Source organism: Chlorocebus sabaeus, chromosome 3 (genome assembly GCF_047675955.1).
Source record: "Chlorocebus sabaeus isolate Y175 chromosome 3, mChlSab1.0.hap1, whole genome shotgun sequence".
Taxonomy (NCBI): Eukaryota; Metazoa; Chordata; class Mammalia; order Primates; family Cercopithecidae; genus Chlorocebus; species Chlorocebus sabaeus.
Window position 1 is genome coordinate 15,624,028 of NC_132906.1, and position 18,442 is coordinate 15,642,469.

Below are 18,442 nucleotides of genomic sequence, written 5' to 3' on the forward strand. Positions count from 1 at the left end.
TGTGTGGTGTGGTTCTTGGACTTGGACATGTCTGCATCTTAAGCCATGGCTTCCTGGAACCGGAAGCTAATGTCTTTAATTTTTAAAAATGTACAGTTCAGTAGTCTTAACTATTGTCTTGCAGCAACAGATGTTTAGAACTTTTTTATCTTGCAAAATTGAAACTCAATGCCTATTAATCACTAATGCTGTCTTCCCCAGTTCCCCCAGTTAGAAACTACCTTTCCATTTTTTGTCTCTGTGATTTTTGACTACTTTGGATACGTCATATGAGTAAAGTCATACAGTATTTGTCCTTTTGTGACCGGCTTATTTCACTTCGCATAATGTCCTGGAGGTTTATCCATGCTGTAGCATGTGACAGGATTTCTTTTTTTTTTTTAAGGCTGCATAATATTCTGTTATTGCATGTATATACCATATTTTCTTTATCCATTCATCAGTGGACATGTGGGTCACTTCTACCTTGTGGCTGTCGTGAAAAAATGAACACAGGTGTGCAAGTATCTCTTTGAGGTTCTGCTTTGAATTCTTTGGATATATATCCAGAAAGTGGATTGTTAGAGCAAACAGTAATTCTGTTTTTAATTTTTTGAGAAAACTCCATATTGTTGTCCACAATGGCTGCAACATTTTACAGGCCCACCAACAGTGCACAAGGGTTCCAATTTCTCTACATCCTTGCCAACTCTTGTTGTTTTGTGTTCTTTTGATAGCGACCCTCCTACAGGGTGCGAGATAGCTCGTTGTGACTTTGATTTGCATTTCTCCTATGAATAGTGCTCTTGAGAATCTTTTCGTATGCCTGTTGGCATTTGTATACCTTCTTTAGAGAAATGTCTGTTCAAGTCCTTTGCCAGTGTTTTATTCTGGTTGTAATTGTGGTGGTTGTTGCTGTCGAGTTGTAGGAGTTTCTTATGTAATCTGAAGATAACCCCTTATCAGATATGTGGTTTGCAAATATATTCTCCCATTCTGTAGGTTGATTTTTTTATTCTACTGAATGTTTCTTTTGATGCACATTTTAAAGTTCGATGTTGTCCCATTTGTCTATTTTTGCTTTCATTGCTTGTGCTTTTGATGTCATATTTGCTTCTCATTCTTGATACCTCTGCTGCCCTTAACAAACCCAGAAATATTTTTAATAAATTAAATCAATAAATGAATGAATATGCCATAAATAAAAAAGAACAGAAAGGCTTCTACTTAATTAAGTGGCAGGACTTACTCAACAATCAACTACCAGTTGAAATTTCACTTGGGCTTCCTCATAAAGTGCTCCCTCTTCCCCTCCTTGTCTCATTAGTGACTTCCCTTCCTCTGCATCCCAGTTTAAGTGTCACATCCTAGAGAAGCCTTCTTGGTCTTCTCTGACTCAGTCAGATCCTCTGTTTTGTAATCTTGTGTGGCGTATCTCTCTCTCATTCATAATCAACACTGTCATTCCACATTGATACATATTTAACTATTGGATTAATATCTGTCCCCTTTCATTAATCATAATATCAAAAAGAATGATGAGTGTATCTGATTTTGCTTTTATTTCTCACAGCTAAAACTGTGTCTGGCACATAGTAAATGCTCATTAAATACTTATGAAATGTAGGAAGATTTACTCTGAGTAGAAGAAGAGAATAGGGTAATGAATCCTGGGCCTGGGCTTGGGTTTTTGATATCCCAAGTGCAGAGCAATGCAGGAGAAAACAATGCCTGCCCCTGGACTCTTTTTTGGAAGACTAGCAGTAGTGTGTGTGTGTGTGTATGTGTGTGTGTGTGTGTAGTGAGGGTGAACTGGGTGGTGATGCATGTTCATAGAGAAGTGGCAGGCATGTTAAAGGGGCTGAAGAGACAGAGTATGATCCATAAAACTTACGTCCACTGTAAGGGTGAAACTAAGGCTTATTCTTATTTTCACATGGGACTTAATTAATTGATGGTATATGTGGCACAGACTCTAGTCCCATCATAATGGCTTTTTTTACATTTAAATTTTATTTATTTCATTTCTATATATATTTGTAGTTTGTGATGGGGGTGTTTGATTTTGTGACACCTGATCCCCATAGAACTAAATGAGCCCCATTCTTTTTGAATAGCAGATATTTAAGTTAAAGATAAATTTTGATTTGGAAGCTGTGCAGTACTTTCTGAAATAAAAGGCAACAACCTAGGGAACCCCAGAATTATAATTGGGGTTTACCACTAATAACAGGTAAAACAAATCATTAGTTTAAAGCCAAGTTTTTGCCTCAAATTGGCTAGAAAAATTGTCTCCTTTCCTTTAAAGGACAGGCTGAAGCCATTAGACCAGCAGGACCCTTGCCTGTGTGCTGCCTCTCTGAAACGTGCTGATTTTTTCCTGGTAACTGTGAAGTGATTAACACATTGCCTTTTTGCCATTTTCATGGTATTATCATCTTTATAATAGCTAATAAATCTTATGCTCTCCGATCCACACATTGCTCTTTCATTTAATTTATAGAACCCTAAGAGAAATTAAAGAGATATTCAGAATACTTTAAATGATAATAAAAGAGTATCTCTAAAAGCATTTTCTGTACACATAAAATGCTTTATGTGCACACAGAATCTTAAACATTTGACCAATAAAACCTAATCACTTTTCTTCCTTGATGATGTACTTCTATGTTCACATATCATTTTTAAAAATTTTTATTTTTAGTTCTGGGGTATATGTGCAGGATGTGAAGATTTGTTACATAGGTAAACATGTGCCATGGTGGTTTGCTGCACCTGTCAACCCATCACCTAGGTAGTAAGCCCAGCATCCATTAGCTATTTATTCTGATGCTCTCCGTCTTCCCACCCTCCCTTCCCAGCAGACCTCAATATGTGTTGTTCCCCTCCCTGTGTCCATGTGTTCTCATTGTTTAGCTCCAACTCATAAGTGAGAACATGCAGCATTTGGTTTTCTGTTCCTGTGTGTGTTTGCTGAGGATAATGGCTTCCAACTTCATCCATGTCCCTGCAAAGGACATGATCTTATTCTTTTTTTTTTTTTTTTTGGAGACAAGGTCTTACTCTGTCACCCAGGCTGGAGTGCAATGGCGCAATCTTGGCTTACTGCAACCTCCACCTCCCAGGTTCAAGTGATTCTCCTGCCTCAGCCCCCCGAGTAGCTGGGACTACAGGCACCTGCCACAGTGCCCAGCTGTTTTGTATTTTTAGTAGACACAGGGTTTCACCATGTTGGCCAGGCTGGTCTTGAACTCCTGACCTCAGGTGATCCACCTGCCTTGGCCTCCCAAAGTGCATAGGCTTGAGCCACCGCGCCTGGCTGATCTCATTCCTTTTTATGGCTGCATAGTATTCCGTGGTGTATATGTACCACGTTTTCTTTATCCAGTCTATTGTTGATGGGCATTTGGGTTGATTCCATGTCTTTTCTGTTGGTTCACACATATCATTTAATGAGTCTTAGGTCTGTTTTTTAGGCCTCTGTTGACAATAGTTAGGGGCCAGGTGCAGTGGCTCCTGCCTGTAATCCCAATACTTTGGGAGGTCGATCACTTGAACACAGGAGTTCGAGACCAGCCTGAGCAACATGGTGAAACCCTGTCTCTGCAGAAAAAAAATACAAAACTTATCTAGGCTTGGTGACGCGTTCTTGTAGTCCCAGCTACTCGGGAGGCTGAGGTGGAAGGATCACTTGAGCCCCAGGAGACGGAGGTTGCAGCGAGCCGAGATCCCACCACTGCACTCCAGGATGGGTGACAGAGCAAGGCCCGGTCTCAAAAAAAAAAAAAAAAAAGAAAATGGGGATGGAAAATTTCATTTACAGGAAGAATAGGATCAGGAAAACTATTATACAACATGGTGACTATAGTTAATAACAATGTATTGTATACTTGAAAATTGCTAAGAGAGTAGATTTTAAATATATATATATCATAAATAAAAGTGTGTGAGTTGATACATAAGTTAATTAGCTTAATTTAGCCATTACACAGTGCATGCGTATTTCAGGACATCATGTTGTATGCCATAAATATATACAATTTTTATTTATCAATTAAAAATGAATAAATTCTTTAAATAGACATAGAAGGAAACAAATCCTGATACTTATTTGTTCATTAGGTTTTGCATTACTTTTAGAGTGAGAAGTTTGAGTGGAGAAATAAAGTCTTTTTTTTTTTTTTTTTGAGACAGAGTTTCACTCTTGTCACCCAGGCTGGAGTGCAATGGCTCGATCTCGGCTCATTGCATCCGCCAGCTTCAGCCTCCCAAAGTGTTTGATTACAGGCATGAGCCACCATTCTGGGCCTGAAATGAAGTCTTTTAAAATAAAGTTGCGTATAGAATAAGGTAGGTCATAAACACATAAATAAAATATGAGATAATATTCTATATTTACCAGATACCAAAATATTCTTTGTTATGTGCATGTGTGTTACTGTACATTTTCATAAAATTTTAGTTTGTAAGCTGATGCTCATATTATTTAATTTGGTTATCACTATAACCCCGTAGGGAAGCAGCCCACATAATATCTCCATCTTCCCATGTCATAGATAAGAAAACTGAGATGCACACAGCTTGCCTCACTGGAAAAAGCAACATAGTAATCAATCAGTATCTATCCTCAAAACCAACGCCTGTCTAGAGGAAACTATGATGCCCAAGAAACCACATTTTTAATGAGATTAAATTTTCAACATATATTTCTTCTGTGAAATATAAATAAGGTTCTGTTTTCATTAGAAGAATTTTTATGAAGTGAATGTAAAAAAGTGAATGTAATATGGTGGCCACTAAGCTCAGCTATAATACACTTACTATTAATAATCAGAAAGGTGAAAGGTGTTAAAGAGGGTAAAACATTACATGGGACTAGATTAAACTGAGGGTTTTACAATTAAAACCTCCATTTGTTTTTCTCTTTACATAATCAGCCTGTGGGAAGAGAAAAGTAACCATAGTTGAAAACGTTAGTGGGCTTAAATCTCACCTTACCTACATCTGGAGTGGTATGATAATCTGTCCTCTCCTGATTAGGGCTTGTATTTGATAGGTTCTTCTAATGCTCCTTTTATTGTATTTTATTTATTTATTCATTTATTTTTGAGACGGAGTTTCCCTATTGTTGCCCAGGCTGGAGTGCAATTGCACAATCTCGGCTCACTGCACTCTTTGCCTCCTGGGTTCAAGCGATTCTTCTGCCTCGGTCTCCCTAGTAGTTGGGATTACAGGCAGATGCCACAATGTCCAGCTAATTTTTATATTTTTAGTAGAGATGGGGTTTCACCATGTTGGTCAAGGCTGGTTTTGAATTCCTGACCTTGGGTGATCCACCTGCCTCGGCCTCCCAAAGTGCTGGGATTACAGGCGTGAGCCACTGCTCCCAGCCAATACTGCTTTTATTTTAAAAAGGACAAGTTGGACACTAGTTTGCATGCATAGCTTATTGATTCTCCTACAGTGGGGTCATAGCTCCCGATTTGTGATGCCAGAAGATTGCCTGTGGAATCACAAGACCTCTTCCAATGTTCTGTTATGCTATAAAAAGACCAGAACCTTTACATTTTGAATTAAAATAATATCTGTGCATTTAAAAAAATAATAATAAAACAAAACCAGTAGTTGCGGCAGTAGTAGCCGGGTAGTGGGGTGGTAACAGTAATAACAGGACTGGGAAAAAAAAGTTAAATGCCTATTTTAGCTTTCAAAATTAACCTTTTCAGGCTGGGCATGGTGGCTTACATCTGTAATCCCAGCAATTTGGGAGGCCGAGGCAGGCAGATCGCTTGAAGCCAGTAGTTTGAGATCAGCCTGGGCAATATGGCAAAACCCCTTCTCTACAAAAAATTAAAATAAAATAAAAAATTAGCCGGGCCTGGTGGCATGCACCTGTAGTCCTAGGTACTCGGGAGGCTGAAGTGGAAGGATCACTGGAGCCTGGGAGGTGGAGGCTGCAGTGAGCTGAGATCGTGCCACTGCACTCCAGCCTGGTTGACAGAGTGAGACCCTATCTCCACAAACAAATAACAACAACAACAAAATTAGAATTTTCATTTTAAGATACCTGTAGATTTACATGGGTTATGGACTGAATGTTTGTGTCTCTCTAAAATTCATATGTTGAAATCCTAACCCCCAATATGATTGTACTGGGAGATGGGCCTTTGAGAGGTAATTAGGTCATGAGAGTAGAGCCTTCATGAATAGGATTAGTGTCCTTATGCTAGACAACCCACTCTCCTTCTTTCTCTGCCAAATTAGAGCACAATGAGAACACAGCTTACTGCAAATGAGGAAGAGTCCTTCACCAGACCCCGGGATCTGCTGGCACCTTGACCTTGGACTTCCCAACCTCCAGAAATGTGAGAAATAAATTTACGTTGTTTAAGCCACCCAGTATATGGTATTCTGTTATAGCAGCCTGAACAATGACAAAATGCAATTTTAAGAAATTATACAGGAAGATTTCAGTATTCTTTGTCCAGTTTCCCCCAATGATAGCACCTTGCAAAACTATGGTATAAGATCACACCCAGGATACTGACATTGATACAATTAAGATACAGCACATTTCCCTCACCACAGGATCCCTCATGCTGCCTCTTTATAGCCACATCCACTTCTTTCCTACTCCAACACTTTCCTTAATCATTAATTCATTTTCTATTTCTATAAATCTGTCCTTTCAATAATGTTATATAAATGGAATCATACAGTATGTATGCTTTTTTCCACTCAGCATAATAATCTGGTAATTAAGGCTGTTGAGTGTATCAATAATTGTTCCTTTTGGTTGCTGAGTAGTATAGCATGGTACGAATACACTCCAGTTTGTTTAACCATTCATCTATAGGAGGACTTCTGGGATAGTTCCAGTTTGGGGCTATTATGAATAAAGCTGCTATAAACATTTATGTAAAGTTTCTGTGTGAACATAAATCTTCATTTCTTTGAGATAAATGCCCAAGAGCACAATTGCTGCATCATGTAATAGTTGCATGTGTTGTTTTTAAAGAAATTGCCAAAATACTTACCAAAGTGGCTGTACCATTTTACATGCTCACCGGCAATATATGCATGATCCAGTTTCTCTGCATCCTTGCCAGCATTTGTCATTGTCATTATTTTTTGTTTTAACCATTCTGCTAGGGGTATAGTAGATATCTCATTGTGGTATTAATTTGTGTTTTGGTAATGTCTAATGATGTTGAGTATGGTTTCATGTGCTTATGTGTTACCTGCATATCTTTCTTTGGTAGACATCTCTTCATACTTTTGACCATTTTAAAATTGAATTGTTTATTTACTTTTTTTTTTACTGTTGAGTTTTAATATATCTTAATATATTTAACATACTAGTTCTTTGTTGGATATGTGGATTTGGGGTATTTTCTTCCGCTCTCTAACTTGTCTTTTCATCCTAAGAGGGTGTTTCATAGAGCAAGAGGTTTTAATTTTGATGAAGTTCAATTTAATTTTTCCTTTTATTCATTGTGACTTAAGTATAAAGTATAAGAACTCTTTGTCTAGTTCTAGATCCCAAAGACTTTCTCCTGTGTTTTTCTTTCCAAAAGTCTGACATGTTGCATTTAAGCCTGTGACCCATTTTAAGTTTTGTGTAAGGTGTCAGACTTAGGTTGTTCAATTTTTGCCTATAAATGTCCAGTTGTCCCAGTACCAATTGTTCAAAAGATTGTGTCTTTCTCTGAAGTGCAATTGTGCCTTCATCAAAAATCAGCTGAGCCCAGGTATAGCAGCTCGCCTGTAATTTCAGCATTTTGGGAAGCCAAGGTGGGAGGATTGCTTGAGGCCGGGAGTTTGAGACCAGCCTAGGCAACATTGAGAGATCCCGTCTCTACTAAATTTTTTTTAAAATTAGTTGGGCATATTCATATGGGCCTATTTCTGGTACTCTGTTCTGTTCTATTGATTGATCTGTATCTATCTATCCACCAATAGTGTCAGTCTTGATTACTGTAGCTATCTAATAAGTTTTGAAGTCAAAGAGGTTGATTCTTTTTTTTTTTTTTTTTTCTGAGACGGAGTCTCGCTCTGTCGCCGAGGCTGGAGTGCACTGGCCGGATCTCGGCTCACTGCAAGCTCCGCCTCCCGGGTTCACGCCATTCTCCTGCCTCAGCCTCCCGAGTAGCTGGGACTACAGGCGCCCGCCACCTCGCCCGGCTAGTTTTTTGTATTTTTTAGTAGAGACGGGGTTTCACTGTGTTAGCCAGGATGGTCTCGATCTCCTGGCCTCAAGTGATCCACCGGCCTCAGCCTCCCAAAGTGCTGGGATTACAGGCTTGAGCCACCACGCCCGGCCAAGAGGTTGATTCTTTCTTCATTTTCAAAATTGTTTTAGTTATTCTACTTCCTTTACATTTTCATATAAATTTTAGAATAATATTTTCTACATATACTAAAATTCTTGCTGAGATTTTGATAGAAATTCTATTAAGCCTGTATATCAATTTTGGGAGAATTGACATCTTTACTACGTTGAGTCTTCCAATTTAGGAATATGGTATGTTTTAACCATTTTTTTACTGATCGCAAATGATATTGCATGTATAATTTCTGTGCCCATGTGTTCATTGCTAGTATATATAAATATAATAAATTTTTGTATGTTTATCTTGTATTCTGTGACTTTTGTTTTTTTTTTTTTTGAGACAGAGTTTCGCTCTTGTAGCCAAGGCTGGAGTGCAAAGGCACAATCTTGGTTTATAGCAATCTCTGCCTCCTGGGTTCAAGCGATTCTCCTGCCTCAGCCACCCGAGTAGCTGGGATTATAGGGATGTGCCACCACGCCCGGCTAGTTTTGTATTTTTAGTAGAGATGGGGTTTCTCCATGTTGGTTAGGCTGGTCTCGAACCCCCAACCTCAGGTGATCCGCCTGCCTCAGCTTCCCAAAGTGCTGGGATTACAGGCATGAGCCACTGTGCCTGGCCTCTGTGACTTTAATGAATTCACTTATTAGTTCTAGGTGGATTTTTTTGGTAGGTTCCTTAGAATTTTCTATGTAGACAATCATGTGATCTACAAATATGGAGTTATTTCTTCCTTTCTGATCTGTATGTCTTTTATTGTCCTTTATTGATGAAAACTTTCAATACTATATTGAATAAGAATGTGGTAAGAGTAGACATCCTTGCCTAGTTCCTGCCCTGAGAGGAAAATATTCAGTTTTTTGCCATTAAGTATAATGTTTTATGTAGGTTTTATGTGGTTACATTTTATCAAGTTGAGGAAGTTCCCCTCTATTTCTATTTTTCTGAGGGTTTTATTGTGAATGAATGTTGAGCTTTGTCAAATGGTTTTGGTGGGAATCAAGTGATATAATCATATAATTTTCTTCCTCAGCCTGTTAATATAATGAATTATGTTGATTGCTTTTTAAATAATGAGCTAGCCTTGCAGACCTATAATAAGTCATGCTTGGTCATGATGGATAAATCTTTTTAAATATTCCTGAATTCTATTTGATAATATTTTATTAAGAATTTTCACATCTATATTCATAAGAGATATTGGTCTGTAGTTTTCTTGTTCTCTTCGTCTGATTTTTGATATCTGTTCTCTTTTCTGGAAGAGTATGTAGAATTGGTGTTAATTCTTTTTCTTTAAATGTTTGGTAAAATTTTCCTGTAAAATTGTCTGAGAGAGGAGTATTGAAATCTCCCACTATAATTCATCTGTTTTTCCTTGCACTTGTGTCCATTTTGCCTCATGCGTTTTGTAGATTTGTTGTTTGGGGCATGCACACTTAAGATTTCTATGTTGGGCCGGGCGCGGTGGCTCAGGCCTGTAATCCCAGCACTATGGGAGGCCGAGGCGGGCGGATCACGAGGGAGATTGAGACCATCTTGGCTAACACAGTGAAACCCCATCTCTACTAAAAATATAAAAAATCAGCTGGGCGTGCTGGCCGGCACCTGTAGTCCAGCTACTCGGGAGGCTGAGGCAGGAGAATGGCGTGAACCCGGGAGGCGGAGCTTGCAGTGAGCCAAGATGGCGCCACTGCACTCCAGCCTGGGTGATAGAGCGAGACTCCGTCACAAAAAGAAAAAAAAAAAAAAAAAAAGATTTCTATGTTTTCTTGGTGGATTGAATCTTTCTTACTACAAAATATCCCACTCTGAGTCTAGTAATTTGCTTTGATATGACGTCTTTTATCTGATATTATAATAGCCACTCCTGCTTTCCTTTGGTTAGTTTGTATGACATCTTTTTCCATTTTATACTTTCAACCTGCTTATATTGTTATATTTGTCGTGAGTTTCTTGTAGACAGCATATGGTTAGGTCATGTTTTTAAATACTCTGCTAATCTCTTTTACTTGAATTTAGATTAGTTACATTTAATGTAATATATTCTTGATATGCTTAAGGCTTAAATCTGTCATTACTTTTCCTTGTTTTGTCTGGGTTTTGTTTGTCTTTTCTTTTTTTGAAATAGGGTCTTACTCTGTTACCCAAGCTGAGTGCAGTGGTGCAATCATGGCTCACTGCACCTCAATACCTGGGCTGAAGTCATCTTCTTGCCTCAGCCTCCCAAGTAGCTGGGGCTATAGGTGCATACCACCAAGCCTGGTTATTTTATTTATTTATTTTATTGAGATGGAAGTCTCACTGTGTTGATCAGGCTGGTCTCAAACTCCTAGTCTCAAGCAAACCTCCAGCCACAGCCTTCCAAAGTGCTGGGATTACACGCATGAGCCATCATGCCTGGACTTCTGTTTTGTTTTTTATTTTAGTTTTCTTTTTCTGCCATCCTGTGGTTAGTTGAACAATTTTTAGAATTCAATTTTTGTTTATTCATAGTGTTTTTGAGCGTATCTATTTATATAGCTTTTTTCGTGATTTCTCTAAGTATTACATTATACATAACTCATCATAGTCTACACCCTTTTCTTTGGGGTAAGCTCTTGCCCCAGGTGCCAGCTCTTCTCCCAACAATCACTAATCCATTTCCCCAATCTAGTGACCTCTAGATCTCAGAGAGAGCACACTCCTCACCTCAGCTGAGCTCCTTTGAAAGTGATTCAAGGGACTAGGTCACTCAGCCTCATTTTCTGGACCAAATCTGGAGGGAGAACCCCTAAAACTCCTGAGTGAGATTGCCAGGGGATTGTCCCCAGGTAGGGGAAGCAGGGAACAGAACATGGTAGCTATGTTTACGTTGTGTTGTATAGTATTTATTGATTCAGGAAACAAATGCAAAATTCTAAATAAAACGACTTAGAAACTGCCAAAAAACCAAAAAGGGAACGTTGAAACATCAGGAAGAAAGAAGGCATATGGTAAACTAAAATAAATAAATAAAATTTCCTTCTCCTTTTGAGTTTTTAGAATTGATTGTGGAAGCAAAAATTGTAACACTGATGTGGTTTTAAATGTATGCAGAGGAAATATATAAGACTGTTATATTATAAATATATATTTAACTTTCATTAAGTGGAGGTGAGTCATCATAAAGGCCTTCATTCTTGTCTTCACATTGAGTAGGCTGAGGAGGAGTAAAAGGAGGGGTTGGTCTTGCTGTCTCCCAGGTGACAGAGGCAGAAGAGATGGAGGAGGTAGAAGGGGAGGCAGGAGAGGCAGGAGAGGCAGGCACCCTTGGTGTAATTTCATGGAAATATCAATACATCGTAATTCTGGTCTTTTTTCGTTTCTCTAAAAATGTTTCTCTACAGTACCAAACCTTCTTCTACTATTTGCTTTAGTTTCAGTGCCCATTTTGTAGAAGGGTCCAAGTTGTAAAAGAAGTCACAAGCAATCTTGAATAATTGGAGTCCTGCTTCTTGTATGTCTTCTTCTGCATCATCTGGCACTGGTTCAGAAGCACTCGTCTCCATCAAGTCATCTTCTGTTAACTCCACTGGTGTTGTCTCTGTTACCTCTTGAATTTCTCCAACATCCATGTCAAAACTGTTCATCTGCCATCCTTTTTTTTTTTTTTTTGGCCGTATTCACCTCATGATTTCTTTGATTGGCTCTGTCATAAATCCTGTGGAGTCATGCGCAACATCTGGACACAGTTTTCTGCAGGAATTAGTTTCATGCTTGCTGACTTTCACAGCTTTTATTTTTCTATAACGATGGCTGGCCTCTTCAGTGGTATAATTCTTTCAGACTTTTTTTTTGAGAGACAGGGTCTTGCTCTGTTGCCCAGGCTGGAGTACAGGGGTGTGATGACAGCTCACCACACCCCCAAACTCCTGGGCTCAGGCAGTCCTCCATCCTCAGCCTCCTGAGTAGCGAGGACTGCTGGCATGCACCAACCACCATGTCCAGCTAACTTTTTAAATTTTTTTGTAGAGATGGGATCTTGTTATGTTGCCCAGGCTGGTACTGAACTCCTGATGTCAAGTGATCCTCCCACCTTGGCCTCCCAAAGTGCTGGGATTACAGACATGAGTCACCAGACCCCAACCTCTTCCAGACTTTCATGTTCAGCTGGGCTTTTGTTCCAGCACTGACAATCCTTTCTCTGGAAAACTCTGTGTAATGACCCTTAAAGGTCCTATGACTCCCTGATGGAAAGGCTGAACTAGAGACATCGTGTTGGGGGCAAGTAGACAATTGCTAAGCCTTCCATGTTGAACTCATGACATTCTGGGTGATTAGGGGCATTGTCCAATATCGAAAGAACCTTAAGAGGCAATTTCTTACCGGCAAGGTACTTTTTGACTTCAGGGACAGAACATCAATGGAGCCCATCCAGAAAAAGGGTTATCATTGTCCAGGCCTTGTACAACCAGAAGACTGGCAGCTGATGTTTATCATTTCCGTTCAGGATTTAGCAGCTTTATAGATAAGGGCAGTCCTAATCGTAAACCTGACTGCATTTGCACAAAACAGCAGTTAGCCTGTTTCTTCCTGCCTTAAATCCTGGTGCTTGCTTCTCTTCCTTCCTTATAAATGTCCTTTGTGGCATTCCACCCCCACACCCCCTAGATTAGGGCGCTTTCGTCTGCATTAAAAACCCGTTTAGGCAGATATCCTTTCTCCTCAATGATTTTCTTAATGGTGTTTGGGAACTTGTCTGTTGCCTCCAGGATCAGCAGAAGCTGCTTCTCCCTTATCTTGACTTTTTTTTTTTTTTTTTTTTTTAAAGCCAAACCTCTTCTAAAATGAACCATTCATTTCTGGCATTAAATTCCCCAGCTTTAGATCCTTCACCTTCCTTTAACTTGTCATGTGATGACTTTGCCTTTTTGCAAATCATATTAGAGTCTATAGATATGCCTTTCTTATAGCAATCCTGTATCCACTTAAAAGCTGCATTTTCAATATGAGAGAGGTATTTTGCAAAAATTGCAAGATTTTTGCACCTGTAGATGTAGCTGTGGCAATTGATTCACAAATTTCTTTTTTCTTTTTTTTCCCCAATAGTCCTTACACTGGATTTATTTATTTTTTGAGACAATCACTCTGTCGCCTAGGTTGGAGCGCAGTGTGGTGCAATTTTGGTTTGCTGCAACCTTCAAGTGATTCTTGTGCCTCAGTCTCCCAAGTAGCTGGGATTACAGGTGCCCGCCACCACGCCCGGCAAATTTTTATATTTTTAGTACAGACAGGGTTTCACCATGATGGCCAGGCTGGTCTTGAACTGACCTCAGGTGATCCGCCTGCCTCGGCCTCCCAAAGTGCTGGGATTACAGGTGTGAGCCACCGTGCCTGGCTTGGATTCATTTATCTTGAAATGGTGGGCAATCTCAGCTGCAGCCCTCATCTATGGTACATATCGAGCAATTCAACTTTTTCTTTTAATGTCATGACTTTTCTCTGCTTCTTGGGAGTATTTCCGGCATCACTAATGGTACTTCATATTGGTCCCATGGTGTTATTCAAGGTTTACAGTATTGCACTAAACATGAAAAATACATGAGAGCTGCAAGAGCTCAATTTCTACTGTTATATGCAATTTACTGGAGAGAAGAACTGCTCACGTGGGGATGGTTAGTGTCACACAGCATTTAAGTGGATACTCACACCTGAGCTCACTGCAATAGCAACAGGAGGTGGCTACAAAATTAATTTTATGCAGTTATGATTTAATACTGTATCTTTTTTTTTTTTTTTTTTGAGACGGAGTCTCACTCCTGTCACCCAGGCTGGAGTGCAGTGGTACGATCTTGGCTCACTGCAACCTCCACCTCCCGGGTTCCAGTGATTTTCCTGCCTCAGCCTCCCAAGTAGCTGGGATTACAGGCACCTGCCACCACGCCTGGCTAATTTTTGTATTTTTAATAGAGACAGGGTTTCACCATGTTGGCCAGGCTGGTCTCGAACTCCTGACCTCAGGTGATCCGTCCACCTTGGCGTCCCAAAGTGATGGGATTATAGGTGTGAGCCACTGCGAGCAGCCTAATACTGCATCTTTGTTTACATTTATCTCGACTGAATAGTCTCTGTATGGTCTATGTGTGCGTAAGTTTTGATAAATCTGAATAGATTCGTTATATAGTAAATATGTTATATAGTAAATGATAGACTAATATCGAAGTCTTCGATATTATGAAAGATATTAAGAAAAAGGTTATGTCATTAATGCATAAAATACATGTAGATATTAGTCTATCATTTACTACTGTAATTTTATAGCAACCTCCTGTTGCTATTTCAAATTTTCACAGATCCCCCAAAACTTTTTCAATACACTTTTGAAAACAATCCATGTATAAGTGGATCTGTGCAGTTCAAACCTGTTATTCAAGGGTCAACTGTACATAACTATATGGAGATAGAGGATTACAGATGTCAAGAGACGTTATTGTCCAGATGTGACCCTCAAGTCAAGTTTCATATGTATCTATTCTATATACTCTATCAGAACAAGTCAGAAGACTTGACATAGAAATGGCCAAGTTGTCTGACTGTCCTCAGGTTATACTGTTTTAATCATGCCCCATGTTCGTTTGTTTCCTATTTTTTATTTCAGTAGAAGCATGAATAATGGCTACTTGTGTAATCCTGGGCAAATGACTTGGCTGCTTTGTTCTGTGAAATGCGGGTAATTATACCTGCATGATAGTTGTTTGATGAGATTAAATTACATAATGCATGCAAAATGTTCATTACTCTTCCTTGTACATACTATAAGGGTAGTAGCTGGTGGCTGGGTGTGGTGGCTCACGCTTGTAATCCTAACACTTTGGGAGGCCGAGGCGGGTAGGTCACTTGAGGTCAGGAGTTTGAGACTAGCCTGACCAACATGGTGAAACCCCATCTCTACTAAAAATACAAAAAATTACTGGGTGTGATCGCAGGCACCTGTAATCCCAGCTACTCGGGAGGCTGAGGCAGGAGAATCGCTTGAACCTGGGAGGCAGAGGTTGCAGTGAGCCAAGATCGTGCCATTGCACTCCAGCCTGGGGGACAAGAGCAAGACTTCATCTCAAAATAAAAAAAAAAAGATAGTAGCTGTTATTTTGCTATTTCACTATGTAGTTTTTGTTAGCAGATTCTGTAAGTTAACAGGTTAAACTACCTTTTCTCTCTGATTGCCTCAGATTCTGTCCCATACTCCTCTCTTAGGTAAACTTGCTTAGAAAGGCAAGTTGGCATCAATGGTATCAGACTTTTCCCTATAGTGTTCACATACAAAATACATAAAAAGTATCATGACTTACCTTCAATATTCCTATTATGCTTCAAATATGCATTTCTGCTCATTTATAAAGAGCAGTAACAAATTATTTCATTGCCTTTTTATAATTTCATTAAGGATCTTATTTTTGGCACAAGGCTTATTCTTAAAAATTCTTATGAGCATGGTCTTCTCTATTATTCTTGATTTATCCATTTAAGTGCCTTTAATGCTCACAAAATCTGGTAGTAAATAATGTTTATTCATCTCATCATTATTGTTTACTATATACTACGCACTGTACTGGAGATACTAATTGTAGTAAGACATGCCTTCTATTTTCTTTTTTTTTGAGACAGAGTTTCACTCTTGTTGCCCAGGCTGCAGTGAAATGGCTCTATCTCAGCTTACCACAACCTCCACCTCCTGGGTTCAAGCAATTCTCCTGCCTCAGCCTCCCGAGTAGCTGGGATTACAGGCATGCGCCACCACCCAGCTAATTTTATATTTTTAGGAGAGATGGGGTTTCTTCATGTTGGTCAGGCTGGTCTTGAACTCCTGACCTCAGGTGATCCGCCTGCCTCGGCCTCCCAAAGTGCTAGGATTACAGGCGTGAGCCACTGCGCCTGGTAAGCCTTCTATTTTCAAGAAGCTAATTGTCTACTGCAGATGTGATATTATCACTGTTGTTCAAACTACTGGAGAGGAGTCATTTTTAGCTTACTTTTCCACTCAAAAATGTTTTATTCAATGCACTGCTGAAACTTTCTACTTACATGATCCCCAGTTTTCATACCTTCAGAAACTGAAGGCTACAGCAGAGTCATTAGAGAGTGTGGGCTTGGGATCCAGACTATGCAGGTTACAATCATGAGTCCACTCTTTCCTAACTGGGTGACCTTGGGCAGGTAACCCTTTTGTACTTCAGTTTCCTCTTCTGTTGTAAAGGTTAGGTGAGTCATTATATACCAAGTGCTTAGAACAGTGGTTGGCATACAGTAAACACTTACTAAATGTTAAACTATTACTACTTTGTTCTCTAAGTTGGCAGAAACAATCTGATTTTGGGGTTCATAATTTTATAATTGCTATTAGTTCTTGTAGTATCTCAAAGACAGAAACTTCTGATGTTACTATGTAAATATATTAATGTTGAAAAATTGATTGACAGGAACTCCATCACCCAAGCTGGAGTGCAATGGCATGATCATAGCTCACTGTAACCTTGAACTTCTGGGCTCAAGTGATCCTCCTACCATGGCCTCCAGTGCTAGAGATGAATAAGACTATAAGGAAATGGACACCTTTGTGACTAAGTCTGTATTCTTGCCTTTAATGTATAATTTCCTAAAGTTTCATAGGCTGAAATATAGGTTTCTTTGATTTGGATAAATTTATATACATTTAAACTTATACCCTAGCTTTGTTTTTAAATCTCTGAAAACTGTTACATGATTGTAGTTTCTATTTAAGTTCATGAGAGTTATGGGCTGGGCGCGGTGGCTCAAGCCTGTAATCCCAGCACTTTGGGAGGCCGAGATGGGCGGATCACGAGGTCAGGAGATCGAGACCATCCTGGCTAACACGGTGAAACCCCATCTCTACTAAAAAAATACAAAAAACTAGCCGGGCGAGGTGGTGGGTGCCTGTAGTCCCAGCTACTCGGGAGGCTGAGGCAGGAGAATGGCGTGAACCCAGGAGGCAGAGCTTGCAGTGAGCTGAGATCTGGCCACTGCACTCCAGCCTGGGTGGCAGAGCAAGACTCTGTCTCAAAAAAAAAAAAAAAAAAAAAAGAGTTATGTAGGTACTTTAGGGTAAGAATCACTTCTGTCTACAAAAATTATGTTTCTCAGAATTATAATGATAATAAAGCTAAATAAGCCAAAGAAAATCTGACTTTTTAAATAAACATCTTTTAAAAACCATTTATATCCAAAGAGATATACAATTTTTTACTTACGGGAAGTTACTTCTTTAAAATTATCAAAAGGCAGACAATGACAGGAAGTTGATTCCAGCTTTACTTAAAATTTTAGTTTCAAATGAAATGAAATGTGACACTGACGCATATGAACACAACTGAAGACTGCAAACAACCTAATTCATTTTCCGAGTTTGCTCAAGCCTCCAGGCACCAGTCATATATCGAAGTCGTATAAAAAGTAGGTCTTTGCCCATTTGTAGCCAGCTCCAAAATGGAACTAATTTAGAACCTGCAATTTAAAAATAATTAAAAACAAATTAACTGAAATAAACTCAGCAGAAAACATATAGTTTAAAGTCTACATGTTGTGAGCCTTTAGCACCTTAATTTTTTAAAAATCATAGACCAAAAAGTTAAACAATTTCAAAGCTGAAGTGAGCGGAGTGGTTTTCTCTAAAAACAATAACAGAAAATCTTGAAGTGAAATAAAACTCGAAAGGATCCAAACAGTGAAAATTTCATACGGCTCTACTATAGAAAGGAGGGGACTGCCTATGGTGAGGGCTCTAGAAAAGTCTAATAAAAAACTACTCACTGAGTGCTCATTACTGAAAATAATTACATATGAAACAAGTAAAGATACAGCATAACAGATAAATATGATTATTTCTACATAAATCCAATCTTAATGATAAAAAATAAAGCCTATGATCAGGCTTAAGATAATTTTGTCCAGACCTCTTTGTCTCAGGCTACACAAGAACACCAGCCTAATTAAATAGCTGATCCATGCGTATCACAGCAGATTCTTTGTTTATTTGAGACAAGATCTTTCTCTGTCACCCAGGCTGTAGTGCAGTGACACGATTATGGCTCACTGTAACCTTGACCCCCCGGGCTCAAACAATCCAGTCATCCTACATCAGCCTCCCCAGTAGCTGGGAG

General features: G+C 39.2%; 1 protein-coding gene across 4 annotated transcripts in view; it reads right to left on the reverse strand.

The window, feature by feature from the left end:
• Positions 1-17,576: 17,576 nt before the first annotated feature.
• ALG5 (ALG5 dolichyl-phosphate beta-glucosyltransferase) overlaps positions 17,577-18,442 on the reverse strand; it is a 50,831-nt gene continuing 49,965 nt past the window's right edge. For all 4 annotated transcript variants that reach the window (XM_007960172.3, XM_007960173.3, XM_073013442.1 and 1 more), the window contains one exon: positions 17,577-17,786. In XM_007960172.3, coding sequence (XP_007958363.3) covers positions 17,671-17,786 — 116 coding nt within the window. In that variant the 3' untranslated portion in view covers positions 17,577-17,670. The remainder of the gene's footprint in view (positions 17,787-18,442) is intronic.